Below are 21,556 nucleotides of genomic sequence, written 5' to 3'. Positions count from 1 at the left end.
AATCACTTTGCTATGTACATCAATTTCCCTTTTGAAAATGAGTAATAGAATGGACTGTCATCCTTCATGGAACATGTACACATCAACTCACAAAACCACTATTGGCAGGATTTCTTTTTATGCCATAAAAGAGAATGTTACTCAATAGTTTTACATTCATCCCATTTCAAACATTTCAATATTTACATAAAGAAAAAAATGCTTTAATTGCAATGCTCATGCAGGAGAAAAGATGAAAACCCCCATGACTCAACTTTACATGCACACAAAGAGCTGGAAGTAAGAACATTAGTGGTGTGACACACAGAGAACTGTAAGAAAAGCAATTACATAATACAAAGAGGCAGCACCTTCTGCAGGACCAATACATCCTTGAAGTGATGCATTTGATAAGACAGATTGGTAGATTTAACCAAAATTCACAATTTTTTTCATCTAAAATTCATTAAGAGTCTGAGATATTTCTTTTCACAATCACAAATTACTAAGCTATCTTATCTTTTGCTACAAAGTTGTGCATGGAGATGACAGTAGTCAAGTAAGGACAGCATCATTCACAAAGCATCCTCTCAGCTCTTTGAAAAAGATTTTCTGTGCTTAGTCACTGTCAGACATTGGCTTATGTATCTTCTTATTTTTTTCTCCTTCACCAAATTGATCTCCTATAATACACCCAAAAAATTTATGCAAAAGTAAAGTAATCAATGAAAAATACAATTGAATGCTATGAACACAACTTTATAAGGTAACTGGTTAGAGAAAAAAAATATTAATTCGTATCCTGATTAGAACAGCAGGTTTTTTTATTGATCTATATTCTTCAATCTTTCTTATTTAGTCTGCTTTTAATAACTTCATTATTTCAAAGTGTACTCTTCATTTATTTTACAAGCAAAACTTGTACCACAAAAAAAAGTAGTAGCTTATTATGAGTCACAACAGTAGCTTCAGCATTGTGATCTGGATCAGCATACTTCTTTAGGAACAGCAGTGCTATAATACAATGTACTGGCAGTTGGCCATTGTGTTACACAAGACCTGCCTAATATATCTTTATTTGCAGTCCTCTAGAAATGAATACTGCCTCTTTAATTATTAAATGCAAGTGTTAGTTGAGTGCATTCAGGTCTCGTAAGATTACAGCCCTTAGGGTGACTGAATGGGCAAACAGCTTCAGCCTTGCTTTACACACTGATGGACAAAACATGTATGCCTTGTGCTAAAGGAAAAGGTGATTTTAGTCCTTCAGAATTAATAGAACTGCACAGTCAATACTACTTACAAACTGAAAAAAGGGAGTAAACCCCATGAAAGTAAGCATCTGATGGATTGCCTTTGGATAGATCAAACCACAAATTACAATCCAAAGTAAGAAGCAAAACAAGAGATATATAAGGCAGAAATTGTAAGAAAGTCAAAGGATTTCTGATAACCTTCAAACTGTAAATCAGGTTGACAGGATTTCAAAAGATAAAAAATACTAAATAAGACGGTACACCTCTAAAATCATGTTCCTGTTCAACAGAAATTGGAAGTCAAGTCAATAATACAAAAAGCCCTTGGCTTTTTTCACTAGAAAACAAAAATGAATTGAGCAAGATATCGAAGATGAGATTTTCAGCCCCTAAAATTATATTAACATACTATAGGCATCTAGGAAAACTGCTCCTTACTCAGACAGCTTTAACTTTCATTAATTATTGACACCATACAAAGGACTCCAATATCTTTTTTCTTCTTTTTCATGGTTCTGCTCCTTCTCATACAAATGGTAGAAACTCCTTTCCCTGAGGATACAGGAGCTTGGAAATGGAAAACTTGGGCTTCACATAATGGAATCTGTGCTGACTTCATCATTCTTTCAGTTTGCCTTCATTCTTGAGTAGGTTCTTACTAACTTAGAGCTTTGCAAAGAACAAGAACAAGTAATTTAATGTTAACTGGGAGGTACTGTTTACAGTATAGGTCTGAAGAAGTTCAACTCAATGACACCCAAACCTGTAATAACAGCCAATCAGTTATTCAAATGTTTCAAGGAAGTCAGACTCAAACTTCTGTAGGACACAGATTTCCTGGCACTTCCAGTTACAGGCTTACATATGAGCTAGTGTTTTCAAAACCCTGGTCTTATGTCAGCTATTTAACAAGTGAATTTTGCTAGTATACAAAGATTTATTTGCTACATTTTGCTTGGAATGAATATATTTGACATGAAACCGGTCTAAAGACCAGGTGTCAAAATCAATTTAAGATCAGATGATAGTAAATTCAGTGACAAAATAAAGTGCTATTTATAAAGATATAAGTGAAGTACCATTTAAGAGAAATTAAATGGAGTTAAAATGTAATGGCTGAAAAACTATGTTGATTTTACCCTGTCACCTGAACTCCTCTGGCAGCATTAGTGTACACTTTGTATTTAAACACCATGGAGACTGATCTTACAGCTGGTTTAAATTGGCATCAGTTCAATTCACAGAAAGGCTCTTGACTTGAAACAGCAGAATGCTGATTTTCACTGCTCTAATGCCTCCTCCAAATCATTCCAATATGCCCTACCTGCATCATGACACACTCTGATATTTAGGCAATGGTTTCCTTCATGTGGATTTTCAGGGAATGTTTTGGTTGTAATTAGTTAAAGGCTTTCTGAAATTAAGTTATTAAAAACTGTCCAGATAAAAGGAGATTCTGTGGCAGGGACAGTCTTGTTAGGCAAAAGATGCCAGCACTGGAAATAATTTACATCTGTAAATGCTACAAAGCAGCTTTGACCGATAATCTGTTTCACTGAACACCTATAATTCTCTGTAACATCCATGAGAACATGAATATGTTGTAGCTTTACATCTTTTGGGATGAATAAAACAGTCTAACAGTCTTCTCTGATGAAACTCTTAAAACCCATGCAGTATTTAATGAAAAGCAGCTGAAAGGCCAGATTTCCCTGACACTGTTGAAACATAATCTATTCAACCACGGTTTATCAGCTGTGAAGATTATCAGAATAATACAGCACAAACATGCTCATCAGGAAGAGAAAGCCAATTTACAGTGAGTAGGTGAACAGGGCTCAGGAACTTGGTCACAGTATGGAGAGGCTGCATGGGGCCAGACAAAGGTGTCTGGTTTAGGATGAGGATGAGGAAGATGAGAAGATACAAACAGCTGGAGAGGAGACTCTGTTCTTGAGAGAGAAGATGAGGAAGTATCAGAGGCTAAAAAGCGAAACAAAGAGAACGGTAAGGGGGTGTGGAGGGGGACAGGAAAGAAAAAAGATCCAACAGGGTTTAACGGACTCATGGATGCCAAAACCGCAAAGCATTTGTTTCACTGCTCGGTAAGATCAAAATGGCTCCTACATAAAATAAACAGCACTTCTGAAAGTAACAACAAACATACCCCTTTACTTATATGTGCTCTTCTTTCATACTAAATTCGATTTAAAAAGCAAATAAAATATTTTTGTCCTTATGTTCCACGGCATAAATTTAAAAAAATATATATATTTATGGGGGGAAAAGGCCAAAATCTAAAACTCACATAATATTGTTTCTTCCTATGATAAACTAGGTGGACTGCAACGAAACTGAACAGAAAGGTTTTAAAAAGATTGATTGGAATTTATCTTTAACAAATAGTCAATCAGTCTGTAGAGATTTGCATATTTTTGTCTGTCTTAGAATATGAAATGTGGCTGTGTCCCTGTGAGATTGACTGATTCATCAAAGCTCTTTTTCCCCCCTGCCCCTACATTTATTTCCTTCATTGATATACACAAATATAACTGCATGCCACTCATGGCAAGCCAACTGAAACAGACAAGCATGAAGTAAATGTGACACAGTTATTGATCAGGACATTAGAATTGTAATTGTAATTGTCTAGCATTGTAAGAAATCCACAATACATTCTTTTGATACTTAAAAGGCTACACAAATTTAAACTTGAATCACTTAATCATTATAGGATTGGCAAGAGCTCCATATAAAGCAACTTTTCAATCCCTTTTTTTTAAGGGTCAACTTCTGCTTAATTGATAGATTTTAAAAGAAGAATTTACACCAATTGCACCTGGATTTTTTGGAAGGATTTTACATAAACTTAAAATTTTAAATTTAGCTCTCATTTCTTGGTACTTGGATGACTGAATTCAGACTAGACAGGCAAGGGAGATCATCATCATCATCATCATGAATGGCAAGCAAAGTTAGGAACGGGAAAATTTCCAAATGTTTACATGTATCCAGACATACAAATGGATTCACAAAGTAGCATTACACGAGGAGGGGATCAAACATTTCCATCCGGAGAAGATTTTCAGCCAGAACTTTATTGCATTTTAACATTTGTTACTTATTTGCCAAATTCCTTCTGCATTTCTAAACACTGTGGATCCACAGATTTTGCAGGTGAGCCCTTTCAGCCCTACAAAGGTCCAATATCTTGACCATCTATTGTTTCTATCATTTATCTGTTGTGAATTTTATTTTATTGACAGTCTGCTTAAGCTTTCTCAAACATTATGGCAAGCTTGACTGTTTTTATTCTTGCAGTACCGTAATCTTTTAATTCCTGCAAAAGGTTTATATAATATTCTGATGAAGAATTCTGGACAAATACTGGATGTGGAGCTTTTTTGTAGATGTAATTACATAGATTCAGTAGATAACAAAGTTCTAGTCCTTGTCAGGAATTGAGTACTGGTATTGCAACAAGGTTTCTTCTGCTAAAATTAAGAATTAACAATTAAAAAAACTCACCAACAACCAAAATCAACTCTAACTCCCCTTAAAAAACACCCAAAAACTTAAGGGACATCTATCCACTGATCGTCCACAATTACCTTTTATAAGATAAATAATCAAAAACGGATCCCATATTTTTAATTTTCCATCTTGTTCTCCTTGACAATAGAGTTAAGTTCTAACAATACAGCTGAGATTCAGAAAAAAAATCAATTTGGACCTGCTAGAAAAATCAGAATGTATGCAGAGATCCTATTTGGATCAGGATATTGGCTGCAGGATTTGAATTTGGGGCAAACTTCTTGGAAAGCTCACTGTTTTGAATGAGGGTTTATTTTTACTTGAAAGCATTGAGGACTATGCAATCTTTAAAGTGCACCAATTCACTGTGCTCTCAAGTATGGCAGGCATAAAATGGGATACCCTGAAGGTATAAATCAACGGCTGTATGTCCTCACTGGAAAAGAAACAAACAAAAACCACCACTAACCACAAAAAACTTTTCACAATACCCATCCCCAACAAGCACTTTTTGAAGGCATAAAACTTTATCTATAGTTATGTCTATCTATATATATGAAACCCATAAAACATAGTTATGCTCTTAAAAATGAAACAATCAGCTAGACTAGAATATGGAATGATCACCATAGCATGACACAATGTTATCTTACCCCTTTTAATTATACAAATACAAGAAGACAAGAGATTCCATGTTAATTACTCCAAATCATATTGCTAGTCTTGAAATCAAGTGACCTGATCTTTGCAATTAAAACTGCTTGCACTATAGCAAGCAAAGAACACAACTTTATACTCAAATTGAACATTTAATCCAATTTTAATTTACAGAAGTTAAATAATTAAATTGGATTTTTCTCTACTGCACTATTGTGATATTAGACATACAGTACACTTTTCAATGTGTCTTAATTTATGGGTCAAGTGTAGTCAAATTCATAGGCTGTCATATTTTCCCAGAAGGTGTTTGTGTCAAATAGTGGTTGAGCAGAAATACCCCCCTGAAGGGTCCCAGGAAAAGCTTTCTGTCATTTTAAAACCCAGAAAAAAGAAAACTCATAATATTTAGAACACAAGTAAGACATGGCAAAAGTGTTTGGAATTAGCAGCATCATGAGAATTCCTTCTGCAATCTCTGCAGAATGTGTGGCTCATGTACTTTTTGATTGCATAACTTCTAAGGTATATTAGTTTGCATTGGGATAACTGAATATATTAATACAGGCAAATTATATATTGTCAGTATTTACTGACATGTAACAATTCTAGATTTTATGTAGCATACCTGTACGCCACAATTTTTTATATGTATGTAAAAATACCACATTATGTTTGATTTACAACAAATACATTTTGCTTATAATGTCAAAGAATGACCACAGTAAGCCTAACCACCCATGTAATTATATTTTAACATCTATTTGAGATTTTAATTAATTAAAAACAATGTATTTTATTCTTCTGAGATTCAAATTTCTCTGAATTTTTAAAAAAATTAGCTTTTAAACAAAAATGTGCAAATATCAAATGAACGAAAAAGCACAGCATTTTGGCCAGTAGGCTAGTTCAGCATACTAATTTTTAGCCCTTGCATAAGGAAATACTACTAAACTCAGCAAGATCCATACCATAGATATTTTAATTTATAGAGAACATGGTCAGCAAGTACTTCATAAGTTAAAAAGAAGGAAAAGAAATCTTATATCACACAATGTCTATTTATATGACAATAATTAAAATATAACTTCATTTTGCAAAATCAAAAAAATAACTAATGCAAAATCTAGCTATGGCCAGATCACTTAACCTATTTTATTGTTCATATTGTTTCATTTCTTACCTGTTTCAGGATCACTGAAATCTGGTAATGTAATTGTATTGAGCTGTCGTCTGTCAGCAATAGCTCTGTCTAACAAGCTGCTCCCACGTCCAGAATCACTGTAATGAAGTACAGAAATTGTAAGCTATTAAAATACAAAATTATATACTGATATACAAGTTTCATGCTGCCCTACTCCCACAAAGGTTCTTGCTATAAAAGTTACTGCTATGACCAAATTTAGTAGCAAGCACCACTAACCACTCACAGAGCGTTAAGCCAGTTGCATTAAAACAGAATTAAGCTGAGCAAAATTAAATCCTTATTTATTTCAGCAGTTCTGCTTTCATAATTAATACAACCAAAAAGAGAATAGTGGCTTTTAATTTAATTCATAACTTACACCTCTACAGAAAGAATCTATTGTACCTTGAATATGATATGGGGTACAGGTTTCACAGAAAGCTGAGAAGGCAGGTATAAGTTTGAAAATCCACACTTTCTCTGGAATGAATAGAAACACTAAAGCCAGGACATCCAATTTTAGGTAATGATGTTATAAAGGACTGGTTTAGTTTTGTGGTTTTGTTTTTTTTTAATATATGCACATATTCATATTAACTGCCTAATGTTCAACTTGACTCTAACAGCATAGCAGAAACATTTTGAACACTTCTAACATCTCAGGAGCATAAACAGTTGCTGTGATTTTTACTGACTGCACCTGTGGGCAAATGCACTTCTACTTTAGCAGTAAATCAGTATCTGCCCCTCAGGCTTCTTGTAGATATGCCTCCTGGAAAACTAACTGCTCCTAGAACTACTATTAAAAATTCAGCACAAGAACTGGGACTGAAGAACTAAGTGTTTTTTCTCCTTCAGATGAGGCAAGCATTGAGACACATTGTCAGCAAAGTGTAAGGAAGCACATATGGGCATTCCCTCTTTAACATTCTATGGTTAATACAGTAATTTCATTTTTAGGATTGTTAAGTCTAGTACTATTCATTATCAATAAATATTTTCTTTAAAACCTCGTTAAAAAACCAAACCACCCCACAAACTTAAAAGTAATTAAGCTTTAAAGCAGTTGAACTGTTAGCCCAACTTAGCAGAGTGCAATCTTTTGTCTGATTATCCTAAAGAGAAAGAACTGTACAAAATTCCTTTACATTTTTACAAGTTTAAAGTAAAGCCTGAGAAACTTTAATCTAAACTGCAAGCCTGGAATTCAGCACATCTCTCCATCTGCCTTGATTTTACAACTGCCTACTTCTGAATTTGGATTGAATTAATGGCAAGAAATCTCCCAATAGTTCTTAATAGTTGCAAAAGTCAGTGAAACAACACTCCCTCTTTTTAGAGCTGTTACTAAAACGGCAGAATTAAAATTTTACATTACCGTGACATTATTGCATTATTTCCTTACAAAATGACATCATTGTAGAAATCCTCAGGAAACAGAGGGGAACTTTCTGGGCCATGCATTATCAGCTATAGTTGTAACATCACTTGGTGTAAATTTTCTGTGGTAATCACTTCCTCAATCCACATGCAACCACATGCCAAATGTTGATGACAAGTAGAGCCAGACCTACTGTCAAGATCTTCTAAGCACAGCACTGGCACTGTGGTTTGTTCCTTTTTCAAATGCAAACCATGAAGTGGAAAAGAATTCAACTATTTTCTAATGCATTTTAAGCAGCAGACTAATGGCAGACACTTACATCTTCCAAGACTTGCACCACAAAATAATTTGAAAATTCATATTAACCATCTAATGAGAAAAAAGTTTGTATTTCAATTAAAGACAAAAGTTCTATATTGACTGAACAAAGGTAATTCACAGGATTGCATTTGGCCCTTTTTAAGGTATGTCTAGGTATTTGTGATTTATTTTTATTATTAAAATATTATTGAGGACACTAAACCCATGTTCCCACTAAATCTGATTCACTGCAGAAGAAATATTTAATATAAACCACAGCTTATCAAAAAAGTAAATTCTTATCTTATTAGGAAAACGATACACCAAATTAGTTTTCAGTCTAAATCATAATAGAAAAAGATATTTCAAGTAAGCATAAAAGATACTTAAATATTTGAAGAACAATGTTATAAAAAGGTTTAAAATTATTAAAAGACCTTTTATTACTGGCTCAAAGAACTTCTTTTAAAAGGCTTCCATTATTACCAGCAGGAGACATAATTTTCAAATGATGCTTTGCAACAAAATTAAGTCTGTGCTAAAACTACAAAGTTTGAAAAATTATAATTTTCACAACAATCCTACATCATCATTCTTCAGCACAAGAGGAGTGCAGCTGGGTGAACAGAACTTCCCAGTCACATTTCAGGTCTCAGTGATAACAGGTATCCCTGGGTGGATGGATCTGGATCACTGTGATATAATATGTAGGTACTCAGTCCTTCCATTTCCCACAGACCAGTCAAAGGAAGACTCCAACTCTGTATCCTCATTCACTGCTTGATGTAACTCTAAATGTGTGATTTGGGAAACCTGGCTCCTTCTATCATGACACTTATCCACAGTTCCTGTTCATTCCATTCTGAATTTGATTTTAATGCACTACCATAACTTCAAGAAAAGACTTAGATGTCAAGATAAAAAAAAAATCAGTATGAAAAAAAAAATCACATGAAAAGAAATCCTCACTAATTTTTCCACTTAGATGTTCTTGAAGGAGAATGGTGCCAAGGAGAGTTATCAAGCACTGCTGTTTGAAGCTGACACAGCCAAGAGTAAGTTTTCACAGTCCCTGCTGATGTCTGAAGGAGGCATTACTTAAAGTGTGTTTCACATAGCACAGTAGCTCTTAGCACAAGAACAACAAGGCAGTAATGACAAGTTATGATTAGAGCCCTGACATGTGTAAAGGATATAACAACAGAGATGGAAGGTGAAAAGTTGTGTTGGAGTACATGCAAAGCCAGTCTGAAATTAGGCTTGCACAGAAACTGTAGCTGTTCTGCAAAGTGCAGTATTCTGATACTAAACTCTTAACCCTGCCTGCCCACACACACAACCAGCTAACTAAAATAAAGCACCACCCACTAGGTTAGAAGAGAAATTTTCTCCCTGGCCCCTACTCCACATTCAGTCACTTTGAATTGAAAAGATTCAGCTCAAGCCTGTCTGCTTGCTGACATATTTGCTTTCTGTAACCTGAGTGATGCTCCCTGCTCCACAATGCAGTGTCAGGGTCTCAATATGCTGTGATTGACTCAGGTGCCCTCCCAGGCTTTTCCTGCCACACCCTCCAAATTTTGCTGCTCTGAATGCTCACTAGCTCCCTCCCTAAGCAGAGAAGCAGTTTGCCCTCTTCTGCCATTAGGTCAACTCTCTCAATCTTCTAAAAGAGATCCATGTGTTTACATGGACTCAAAGTACAGCAACAACTGAATGCCCATCACACTCCTACACAGGTATCTGGTGCCACCTGGTACAAAGCTCTTCTGCTGTAGCATGTCTTCTCCAGAGGCTGTCAACCCTTCAAACAACCAGAGAGCAGGAAATTCTGCTTGTCTCCTTCACCAGGTATTTGATAAACATATTGAATAATACCAGCATGGATTTCTGCTAGGTACCCTTCTCATTTGTTCCACAGTTTATCTAAATATATATGGCAAAGGACTTTCACAAAAGCATTTTGGAAACCCTAACAGGACTATAACAACTTATGTTTATATATTTATTAATGCCTTTGAAGAACCTAAAGAGGTTCATAAGCAAGACCTCCCTTGAAAAAAACAGCCATGCTGACTATGCAAGCACATAATTTCTATCCATGTGACCACTGATGCTTCCATAGTTCTAATTAATGTCTTGTCTTCTTACATATTATTCAGTGAAAACCCTTGAACTAAATTCCTATTACAGCAATCTCTCCACTAGCCAATATAAAAGACTAAAACCCTGATCAGGAAACAAAACAAGACCATACCAGTACAGTGAGAATTGGATAACTCATTCAAGTTACCCACTCTATATAACCAGTCCTTATCATTGCAGAATTTAGTAGCTTTGGCATTTACTTCATAGAACCCTGGGTAGTTCCACATGACCATCAACTGGTGTCTTTATGCCAGAATGCCTGTCTCTAGATTTCCAGAGGATTCATTTGTTTATATGAAACACCAAAACAAGTAAATGCAGGACTTCTGACCTAATATTGCCCTGAAAAGCTACTAAGCAAGGTAGTGAGCAGACCAGCACTCTACAGCATCTTACCTTGGGTTAGTCAGATTGTAACAGGATTTCCAAATCTGGAGCATGTGTTTACAGGTAAGGAGTGCTTCATCTGGGCCTCTGCATAGGGACTCCAATTTGACTTTTGTAAACAGCAATCTAGTGAAAAGGAAAAACAAGTTAAAAGAGATTCCAATTCAAGAAAAACATTTTTAAAGACAGCATCATACCAAACTGGAGAAAACTAAACTTCAAATAAAATAATTACTAAAGTTTAATGAAGTAATTGCAATAAATGTCTAATGCCATCAAAGTAACAGTGCTTTTTACAAGATGCCTTTTTCAACTGGACAGAAGCAATAGGTGACAGGATTTTTATTTTATTAAAAAAAAGTTATAAAACAATGCAGCTTATTGAAATTAACAGTACCACAGGATTCCACAGGATGTATCAAGTTGTAGGCTCTCCATCAAGATTAACCTAGATAGCTTCCTAGTTATTTAAAGAGTCTAAATACAATGTGACAATAAAGGAGCTAGTCCATTGGTAGGCACATTTAGAGGAGTCACAGCACCTAGGAACAGATAATACTAGAAAAATACTCATTTAAAGGCAATTTTTAGCAAAATCACAGATTAAAGAGCACAAAGCATACATAGGAGGAGAGCATGCATATAAAACTGTTAGCCTACTTTCTGTTTTAAAACCCAGGTGTACTTTGGCATTTTATTCCACTGCAACCTTAATCATACTAAGTGAAAAATTTATATGATTGCTCATATGGTTTGCGTGGGAAGACTGAGAAGGGTGTAGAGGGGGGGATGTGTGAAAGCTCAGAAGTTTCTTATCCCAAAGACAAACTTGGAGGCTGCTAATAGTAACTGAAAAGTGCAGAGAGTTTTCTCAAGAATAAGAAATTACATCAAGTTATAGTAGTTAAATCTTCAGCACTGCACTGAAAATCCTTGGCAGAAACTACCCAGCATGTAAATCCAAAAATGAATCACACAACCTGAAGTGTGCAACGTGTGCATTGTGGGACTGAGGAAGAAACCAAAGGCAGTTTGCTGTGTTAGTCAAGAAAATGAGCACCTGCCAGGTACATAAGGTCATAAGAAGTCTCCCTTGATATCTTGTAAGAATGTAGAGCAGTGTAATCGCTCTGTAATGTAGAGCAGTCATACTGGCTTAGCTTTCTTCCTATCAGTAAATTGGATTTGAGTTTAAAGGGTATATATGGATCATTTAAAGTTGCATTTCATTTGGCAGAGATGTCCTCTCTAGATACTCATTTAACAGAGACTGTATCACTGAAAGAAAATCATGTCCAGGTCTGTCCATCATTTTACTGACAAGAGAAGGAAATATGACAAATTCCTTCACACTCCCCTCATCTAGTCTACCCTTAACACATGCATATGCAAGCCTCACCCAAAGAGCAAGACCTAGGCATCAAAACCTGAAACCAAAATCACAGGAATCTGTCTCATACAATCCCTTTCCTGCTTCTCTGTAAGATAGTACATTTGACATTTTGAAGAGCCTAGAGAAGCTCAATTTCTTAAAATTTGTGATCATAAAGTATTTTACAAAAGTTATGGAACATAATCAATTCAGAAGCACTGAATTTGGAAGTCATTCTACAGTCAACAATCATAATATATACCTTATTATGTACAGTTTACAGATAGACTGAATCTCCATAAACAGTATTCAAGCATTTAAGAATTTTAGAGATTTTGTAGCAGAGGGAAGGCACAGGGTCAGCAAAATGCTAAGATTCAACAAGAAAAATTTAAAAGGAAAAATGAAGCAAAGAATAGAAAGGGAGGGGATTTGGTTATTAAGAAATTACTTAAAAGCACATGTACAGCATAACATGAATGAGTGCAACAAAAATATTGGAACATGGGCTACTAGTGGAGGATTCAACTTCAAGACAGCAGAAGACAAATATACTTGTAAGAATGAAAGCAACACATCAGTTTGGTGCTTTTGGATGCACATGTTGTTGCAACATCATTCCTGTTTCTTGTGCATTATGGCAGTCAACAGGACAGGGTGTTCACACACTTTCCAAAATACAAACAACAAAGTATATGATGGAAAAATATTCACAATTCTAATAAAGAAAGGCTAGGACATTGTATCAAATAAATAAAGTACACTGGTGTAGGATTATCCACACTATAGAAAAATTAATCTTGTGAGTAGAAAAGGTTGCATTTATAAAGCCACATAGAGCAGCTTCCCTAGACCCAATTAATATTTGGACTATAAATTTTAGAAGAAATAAGACACCTCAGAAAACTGAAGCATGATGCTAATAATAAAATTAAAACCTGCCAACTATGCATACCTGACAAATGGGGGAAGGAAGGGAAGAGGAAGGAGGCAACAGAAAGAAGGAACACCATGTGACAAAGAGATCTCCCATATTACCTTAATTTTATCAAGTTCCCTTGAAACATGGCTGGAGGTATAAGCAGCTCAGGGACAAGTATTACCAGGAAGGTTTTAGAAACCAAGAGGTAGGTTATCTGAAAAAAGATTTTCTGAAAGGTCAACTTCAAGCATCTGTGAAAACAGCTCTTCTGGAATACAGCTGGCATTACAGACACAGAGAATTTTAAACCTTACAAGAAGTTTTGATACACTACTAAAATTATGAAGAATAGATAAAAACTACCAAGTGATAGGATGATAAAAATTAAGCTGTATATTTTAGGAACATCATTATCTGTTTGTGCCTGTTTGACAATCAGAAGTTGAAATTACTGGCACGTGGTGGGATAGCACTCCATTAAGAATAAAAGTACTGAAGAAAAAACAATATTCAAAAAATAAATTAAGAGTAGAACAATGTGTGTCAGAGATGTAGAATAAATACAACAGACAAAAACAGAAATCTGCTTGGGTCAAATCCTTTGGGGAAGGGAAGTAGGTAAAACAGGTTCTTTCAAAGACAGACTAATAGGCCATTTGTTCCAGCATCAGTGTTTTCTATGGATGCAGATCTTTAACATAGCTAAAATAAAGTGAATTGTATCATTTTAGGAGACTAATTACCCAGACATAAAATAAAGAACAAATCATACTCTTAAGTGGAAAGACTTAGTTATTCTTGGAGCTAATAGCTGATCAATTTATGAAATAGCTACTGAAGCAGCAAATGACTCCATTACTTGAAGACTGTTCTCACTAACTAATGAGGATATTATAAAACACCTGCTCATAACCTAATCCATATATTACTGGATTTTTATTTAAATAAAGAATGAAAAATTCCAAACAGGTTTAGAATTAGGTCTTTGAATGTCAGTGGCAAATAACTTGATAGCACAGGTTAGCAAAGACATCCATGATGCAGCAGAAGCCTAGTGTTTAACACAAGGGTGCTCAAACATTTAAGGATCTGTGTCTCAAGTTGAATGGGTAAAACTCCATGTGTGACAAGCCAATCATTGATAAGATGTGGAAGTAAGACATCAGAAATGTGCAGAGATCCTGTCAAGAGTAGCAGGGGACAGGCAGGGGACAAAAGAGCAACACAAAAAGCTGCATCTTATGTACAGTAGTAAAAAGCAAAGCTAAACTACACTTAAACAGTAGTACACTAAAATTATAGTATTTTAAGGCTTTTTTGTATCAAAGTAGAAAAAAAGAGAAAATGTGTTTACTAAATGGGGATGGATATTATGAATATTCAGGAATGAGCCCCCAACCTTCAGCATAATCTTTACCTATGTTGTCTGAGATGAAAACTATGACAAATGGGGAACAGGAACACTTTAAGAATGACTAAAGTTAAGGCAGTCAAAAATAATCCATTTCTCAGAATTATGGAAACAATGATGCATAGGATTGTCCATTTCAGAGCAAAACTTCAAAGAAAATATCACTTCTCGAATGAGTGGGGAACAGCATCTATATTGCCAATTATTTTGTTAGGAGAGAAGAAGCATTAAACAACCTGTGTAACCATTATTCCAAACCAGAGCTGCCTGTCAGCTGGGCTCATCAAGGTAAGACAGCTGTGAAGAGGCCAGGTGCAATTCAGGGACTACTCATTGGAACAGAAGGAGAAAGACACAGTGGCATTGTACAATATCCCAGTGAGACCACACCTGGAATGTTATATGTAATTCTCATTGGAACAGCTAAAAAACCCACACACTTGAGGAATTTCAAATTAGAGCAGCTGCAGAGAAAGGCTGTAAGAGTGATCCATTTACTGGAAACTACAGAGTACAAAAAAATACTTCATTTAGTCAGTCTAGCAGAAAAAAAAAAGGCCAAGAAGAAGTACAAATTCTTTCTATAAATACAGATGAGAGAAGCAGCAGGAAGGGAAAAGAGCAATTTATCTAGAGGAAATTGTTTCCACAAAAACAAGTATATCTAAAGGCCATTCAGACTACTAAAACACTAAGGGTGGGAATCAGGTCTCCTAATTTATAATTATGTTGTAGAAAAGACTGCTTCCTTACAGTTTGTTCTCACCACAGAAGAGGTGGTGAAATAACCTAACTTCTTAAAATACAACTGGTAAGTTCATGAAAAGTATTACAGATAGGACTACTATAATAATGGGGCCTTGTGCCATCTAAGGTTCTTGCTACTGCTTTATTGCCTAATCAGTGCAAACTAATCTATTAATCTATGATCTGAAGCTTTCTTTACCATCCAACCAGTGTAATTTGTAGCAAAGAACTTATGAGTCTCCAAAATAGAATTGTTGTTTTAATTCTCATCCAGCCCATTTCACTTTTTGAAAATGCTGCAACCACCCCAATTTTCTTCCATAGCAACTCTCTTACAATGTCAGGAGATCAAGAGAAGTTAATTGGTTTAATACTGGCTTAAGCTATTGAAGGTATTTCTAATCTGTTGAATGAAACAAAAATTTGAAGTATGGAAGACTGAGCTCTGCTATGTGACAAGTAACACTACTAATACTGAGAACTCTTGGTTATGTCAGTGAACACATGCTGCTCACCTCAAGCATCATTTTAAAAGCTGCTGCTTTGCTTTTGAGATCAAGTCAGCCATTTCCACAAGCTGCTGTGCACTGTAAGAGCACAATGGCTTGGATCAGCCATAGTTGGATATCTGCATTTAATTCACTACTGCATGGATGAGACCTGCCTTACATTCTGTGATCCTTTCTTCAAATCAAGCAATGTGACACACTGTGATGCTTCCCCCAGACCTGCCTGCTACAGCCCTGTCACTCAGTGCAGTAGAAATCAGGAATCTCCCTAAAGTCCCTCAGACTAAGCAACATCCTACAGGAAACTTATAGTTCCACTAGACCTCTTTTGAAGAGTCCATATCCCCATATCCTTATAAAAATTGATCAGAATGCTCTATTTTCACTTAGTGTTGGAAGCAAATTTCATTATTATTCTCTTGTTATAAAAATTATTGACATTGTTCAGAGCTTGAAGAAAATAAGAAAGATTTGTACATAACACTTTAAAGTATGTGCATTGAAAATTATAGTGCAAAGCATCAAAAGCCCTGTTGGGAAAACTAAGAACCACCCTAGAAAAATAAAATTTAAAAGAATGCATCAAATCTCCTTGCTTAGAATGCAGGATTAAAAACACAACTACTTTGGTTTATGTTTAACCTACTTGGAGTAAACTTAGTAAGTTTTAAGAGAACCGTTTTAAATAATTGAAGAGTTTGCTGAGAGTAACTTCAGCTAACAGTATTTTTTACATGACAATCAATTATTTAAAATGTTAGGAAATAATTAATATACTGGCAGTCCCATAAATATGGGTACAAGCAACAAACAAACCACACAAAATATCAAACAACAGCCTGATCTCCCAGAAAACCACATCAACTTATACAATACCTAAACTAGAATAATAAACTTTAAATATAATCAATTCTGATATATAGCCTGCTACTTATGAGAGCATAAAGGAAAGGTGGCAAATATCAGTTCTGTGTGGAGTTATATAATACTGCATTTTTCACTTTTAAGTGCTTATTTGATATATTCCACAACTTCAAATCCTCCAATGCTCGAAGAATTCAAAAGAAGTTCTGGCTTTAAAACCAAGCACTATATTAAAAATGCAAAGAAAACCCCCTTAAAAAAACCAACCCCCACAAAAACTATCAAACAAACAACACCCCCACAAAACCCCCTCACCAAGTCTTATCTCATGACTTGTAAAATCCTAGACTAACTAGTTTGACAATAATTCTGTACTAAGAAAAAACCACAAAAAGGATGATGCAGAATGTAATGCTAAAGATACTGAACTCTGAAAATAAACTCTTTTTTAACAGACAATGTAGACTTCAGATTATCTGAATTTAAGGAAAAAAATAAATATGGTGATGTAGAACTTACATTCACCTGCATACTTCATACAGTTTGATGTCATTTCTGTAACAAACTGTGATAGTGTCACCTGCTTGTGCAAATTAAGGCAGGTTAACTTTGAGAGCCCACAGAATAACTGAAGTGGGAAAGCAGTACACAAAATACACAAAATTAAGGTGGAACAAATATTATTCAAAATTGATTATTTGCAAGAATATAAATCTATTGACCTTTCTAGATAAAGTGTTAGCAAGTTGCTCCTTGCACTCAACAATTACATACATAGGAAAACTTCTGATGATTGACAGGAACCGTAAGAAATGAGGAAGTAGGAGGGAAGCCAAATCTTGGCATGGTCAGTTTTCTCTGTGTCAGTACATGCTGTGAGCAAGTGTCCTTCTAAAATCCTTGTAATTACTCATAAATGAATAGTTTAGAAGAAAAAAGCTAAAATGAGAAGAAAATCCTGAAGTTCCCAGTGTTTATGTCATTCACAATCCAGATTTTGGCAATAGTTTACTGTCTGGAGGTTGATAGCTTCTTTTAGAAGGAGAAGGTAGAGCTGACTGCCTTAAAATTCTTTACTTGAGAATTTCAATTGAATCCAACAGGACTCTAATTTACATGTAATAAACCCCCTAATGAAAAGATCCTTATAAAACACAGTAGGAAACTTCATGAAGAAACTGTTCAGCAGCATGGCTTAAAAGCTGTCAGGCCAAATTTCTTTTTAAAAATTAAATATATAGGTATTGGAAAAAATGCATGTGCCTTTGCAATCTATATGTGGAAACACATCATAAAAATAACAAACCAAGAGGCAAATAAGAATGCCAGCAAACTGGTAGTTGAATCAAAGTCCCCAGTGAAGCAATTATGCTCAAAGTAATTAACACAACCCTTCCCAAGAGATGTGATGCAGGTGCTTCTCTGTGTAATGATGTAATAAATGTTATTGAAATATTTTGTGCAGTTCTGGCTCACATGATGTAAAAATGGCTACAGTGCAAGGCAGAAGTGAAAGGCTGGAGAACATGCCCTTAGAAACATAAGAAAGGATGTTGGGAGGTGGTCTTATTACAAAAGCTACCATCAAGAGAATGGAGTCACCAGGACTGCAGATGGATTAGCAAACTATGATATAAAAACCAATGGCTGGAAAGAAACCAAGAATGGATCAATTGAAATTGGAAACAAAAATGTAGTCTTAATGTAGAGTGCAACTCCAACATTGCAACAAGCTACCACAGGCTACAATGGCTTCTCCAGGTTTTGATGTGCTCTTATCAGGACTGAAATTCTCTGGAAGGGAGGCTTTAGCTAAACCTATATTAATATAAAAAGTAAAGCAAATGTAGGAACTTCTAATATATAGACAGTCAGGGGGTTTAAGATTTAATCCTCCTGGCCTCAAACTATTAATTCAAGCATCCTGTTTTGACAGCTCTCCCTTTAACACTTGCTGTAGAAAGCTTACAGCTGGCTCCATGTTAGTCCACTCCCAAATACCTGCCTCATCAGCAAAACACAAAATGACACAATTGTAAAAATTTAACCTACAGGGAGAATGACAAATGAAACTGGACAGACTATGAAAGATGTATAGATTTATAAAGGATGTATTTATGCTTTCAGTGATCTTAGATGCAACCATGATTATCAAACTACAGGAAGAAACGTATAGAGGTGTCTTCTGCAATTGCAAAGTGAGCTGCTGCACAGTCAGTCTACTCCATGTTGAGTATTCAAGGAAAGTTCTATTATCAGGAAAGACATAAATATAAAGAGTTCATTATAAAAAATGAAAAATCATCATTTTTAAGTACCTTGAAATCACTAAATGCCCAACACTGGCAACAGGAGGTCAAGCAAACAAATCTAGTTTTTTAAAATCTCCAGGAAAGATTTAGCTTAATAAAAAAATAAATGTCCTGAACTGTTTCTCAGTCAATCACCAAACCTTCTCCAACCCTGGCTGCACAGATCCCAAGTACTGGGAAGCCCATATACACACAGAAACATGGATGAAGTAAAAATAGGCTGCTCAGATTGTTATTTGAAGCATGACTCTCAAAAAAGCATAAGAAGCAACAAAACCAGCCCTCAAGCCCCAAAATAACACAATTTTGTGAAAATCATGAATAGGTTTGTTTGGTATCCATTGGATGGCCTTCCTTGCACCCTATTATTCCCCATATATTTGTTCCCAAAGCAGTCAGACCTATGATTTTTGGTGCAGTGTATGCATACTGTATTCCATATTATGAACTCCATGTCCTTAAGAAAATGTAGATCTCTAAACTATAATGAAGATAGCTTCTGACTAAAGCCAGAACAAATTAGTTATACTTGAAAACTTTTTGTTTGCCTGCCTTGAATTCCCTGCAGCATCCAGCTCATGACCCAAACTGGGATTCTTTCAATCAAGTTTCAAAGAATCTACAGCCTAGCAAACATAATTCAGGGGTAAGACCCTGAGGCCAATGACCAATTTGTTATATAAAGTAATATCTACCTATCAACAATGTCTTTTTTAATGGACCATTCAGTAAAAGCATATAACAACAACCAAAGGGGAAGAGGGATGGGGGAGTGAGATAGAAGAGCCCAGGATAAAAAGGAAAAACGCAAGCAATGATACTGTGCTTCATGACTTACAGAAAAATAATTCCTGAGAACTAATTCATTTAACTCCCAATATAAACAGGATCAAAATTGAATAAATTTGAAAATTCCTGTTGTCAAATATTGACAAGAATGCATACACAAACCTGTAAGGCATGATTTTGGCAAACATAGAACATCACTACTTCTTGTCCAATCTTATCACCCTTTCCTTAAATAATTCCCAGTGCTCTATTTATCAAGGGAAAAAAACCTACAAAAGCACAAGTTTTTCCAGCACCACACTCTGCAGTGCAACTACAACTGACCTTGGGAAAGCAGAACAGGGTGGTCTGTTTCCTTCAGTTGATAAATATCTTCCTGTCCCACAAAACATTTTGTGTATATGTATAATCCAAGACTGCCTGTACCAATCAGCTCTTTTTTATGCCCACCTGGACATTTCCAAGAAGGAAACAAGTTTTTTACTCACTGAACTGAGAGGAATGTTAAAAGGCCCTGTGATTCTGGGAAATCTAATGTAGCTCAAAGAGCCCTTGAGGGTCAGGAAGGAAAGATTTAATAGTTTTCAGAGGAATGACATATTGGCCTGATGCTTCTGTGAAATATTCTTGGAAGAAAAAAAATTTCCATCACACTTCAAGAAATGTAAATGTTTAAACTGTGAACTAAGTCTTCAGTTGTCCTCAAACCTGTTACCATATGCCTTTCTTTTTTGAGTGTACTTAACATTAAAATAACATGCTTGCACTCCTCAAATAACCCATCTGCTGTTCCCTACTTCTGCTACTTTAAAAGCTTGTCAGCTGCTATCCATTGCAGTTCCAATTTTTAGCATAAAATTAGCAATTTACTATTTATTTTGCCTAATTACAGTAATTGTAGGCATTATACTTGTATTTAAGTGCCCCAGCATTTGAAATGTTAAGGGAACCCCAAACAGTTAAGATTAAGAAAACAATATCCCAAGTACTTCACTAGGAAACCTGACTCCATCTCTCTTGACTGAGATTAATTATTTTTAAAATGATATATCTATATATGTAATAGTTATGAATTAAAAACAGAAGTGTTGTTTCAAGATTTCCCATCATTCAATACACCACAAAGATATAAATTCCATGTAACAAGCAGATAAAAGAAAGAGGGACCATTGTAAATAAGGCTGCTCAGGTAATTGCACATGCAGGATATATATGGTATATATCACAAGCCCAATATGAACCAATGCAATGTAACCACCACTATCTTGCATCACTCTAAACACATCCTCAGACTGGAATGCACACCTCTGGGACTCAAATAAAACTCAAGGAAAACCCAAGCAACTGAGACCTGAAGTACTTTAGCAGTTGAGGATATATTGTGGCTCCTTCCTGCCCAGTCTCACATTCAGAGCAGCACGTCCCGGTTTCTGTTTCAGGAGGAGAAAGGGATCATCTCACTCAGCTTCCCACATAGTTTGATGGTTAGGACTCTGAGCTGCATCATTTGTGGGTTAAAATCCTGCCAAGCTGGAGAACTGAATTTCCTATTTCTACTACTGGGACAAGTTCCTAATGAAAGGAGAAAACCCTTAACTTTCAGTGAATTCAAACAAAGTGGCACCTGACTGGGATTACCTATTTAGGTTTATTAGTGCTGGCACCTTATTCCCACCCATCTCAGTATTGATACTGAGTACAGTATTCATACTTTTCAGTATCTTAACTTGTTCAATAATCTTTTGTCTAAAGATCTTTTTGTCCCTAGATTAAAGCATGCTCGGATTGCAGGAGGCTTC

General features: G+C 35.5%; 1 protein-coding gene across 3 annotated transcripts in view; it reads right to left on the bottom strand.

The window, feature by feature from the left end:
* The window catches only part of TTC7B (tetratricopeptide repeat domain 7B), a 118,501-nt gene that overhangs the window by 32,922 nt on the left and 64,023 nt on the right, over positions 1-21,556 (bottom strand). For 2 of the 3 annotated variants that reach the window (XM_071426628.1, XM_071426629.1), the window contains 2 exons: positions 10,841-10,957; positions 6,610-6,707 (listed from right to left, as the gene is read on the bottom strand). In XM_071426628.1, the coding sequence (XP_071282729.1) occupies positions 6,610-6,707; positions 10,841-10,957 (215 nt within the window). Of the gene's footprint in view, positions 1-1,282; positions 1,334-3,053; positions 3,219-6,609; positions 6,708-10,840; positions 10,958-21,556 lie in introns of all 3 variants that reach the window. The other variant, XM_071426630.1, reaches the window with a different exon arrangement.

The sequence above is a fragment of the Agelaius tricolor genome, unplaced genomic scaffold, assembly GCF_023055355.1.
Source record: "Agelaius tricolor isolate 1412-34295 unplaced genomic scaffold, bAgeTri1.0.p SCAF_5, whole genome shotgun sequence".
In the NCBI taxonomy this organism is placed as follows: domain Eukaryota; kingdom Metazoa; phylum Chordata; class Aves; order Passeriformes; family Icteridae; genus Agelaius; species Agelaius tricolor.
This window is presented reverse-complemented; position numbering and strand designations above follow the sequence as displayed.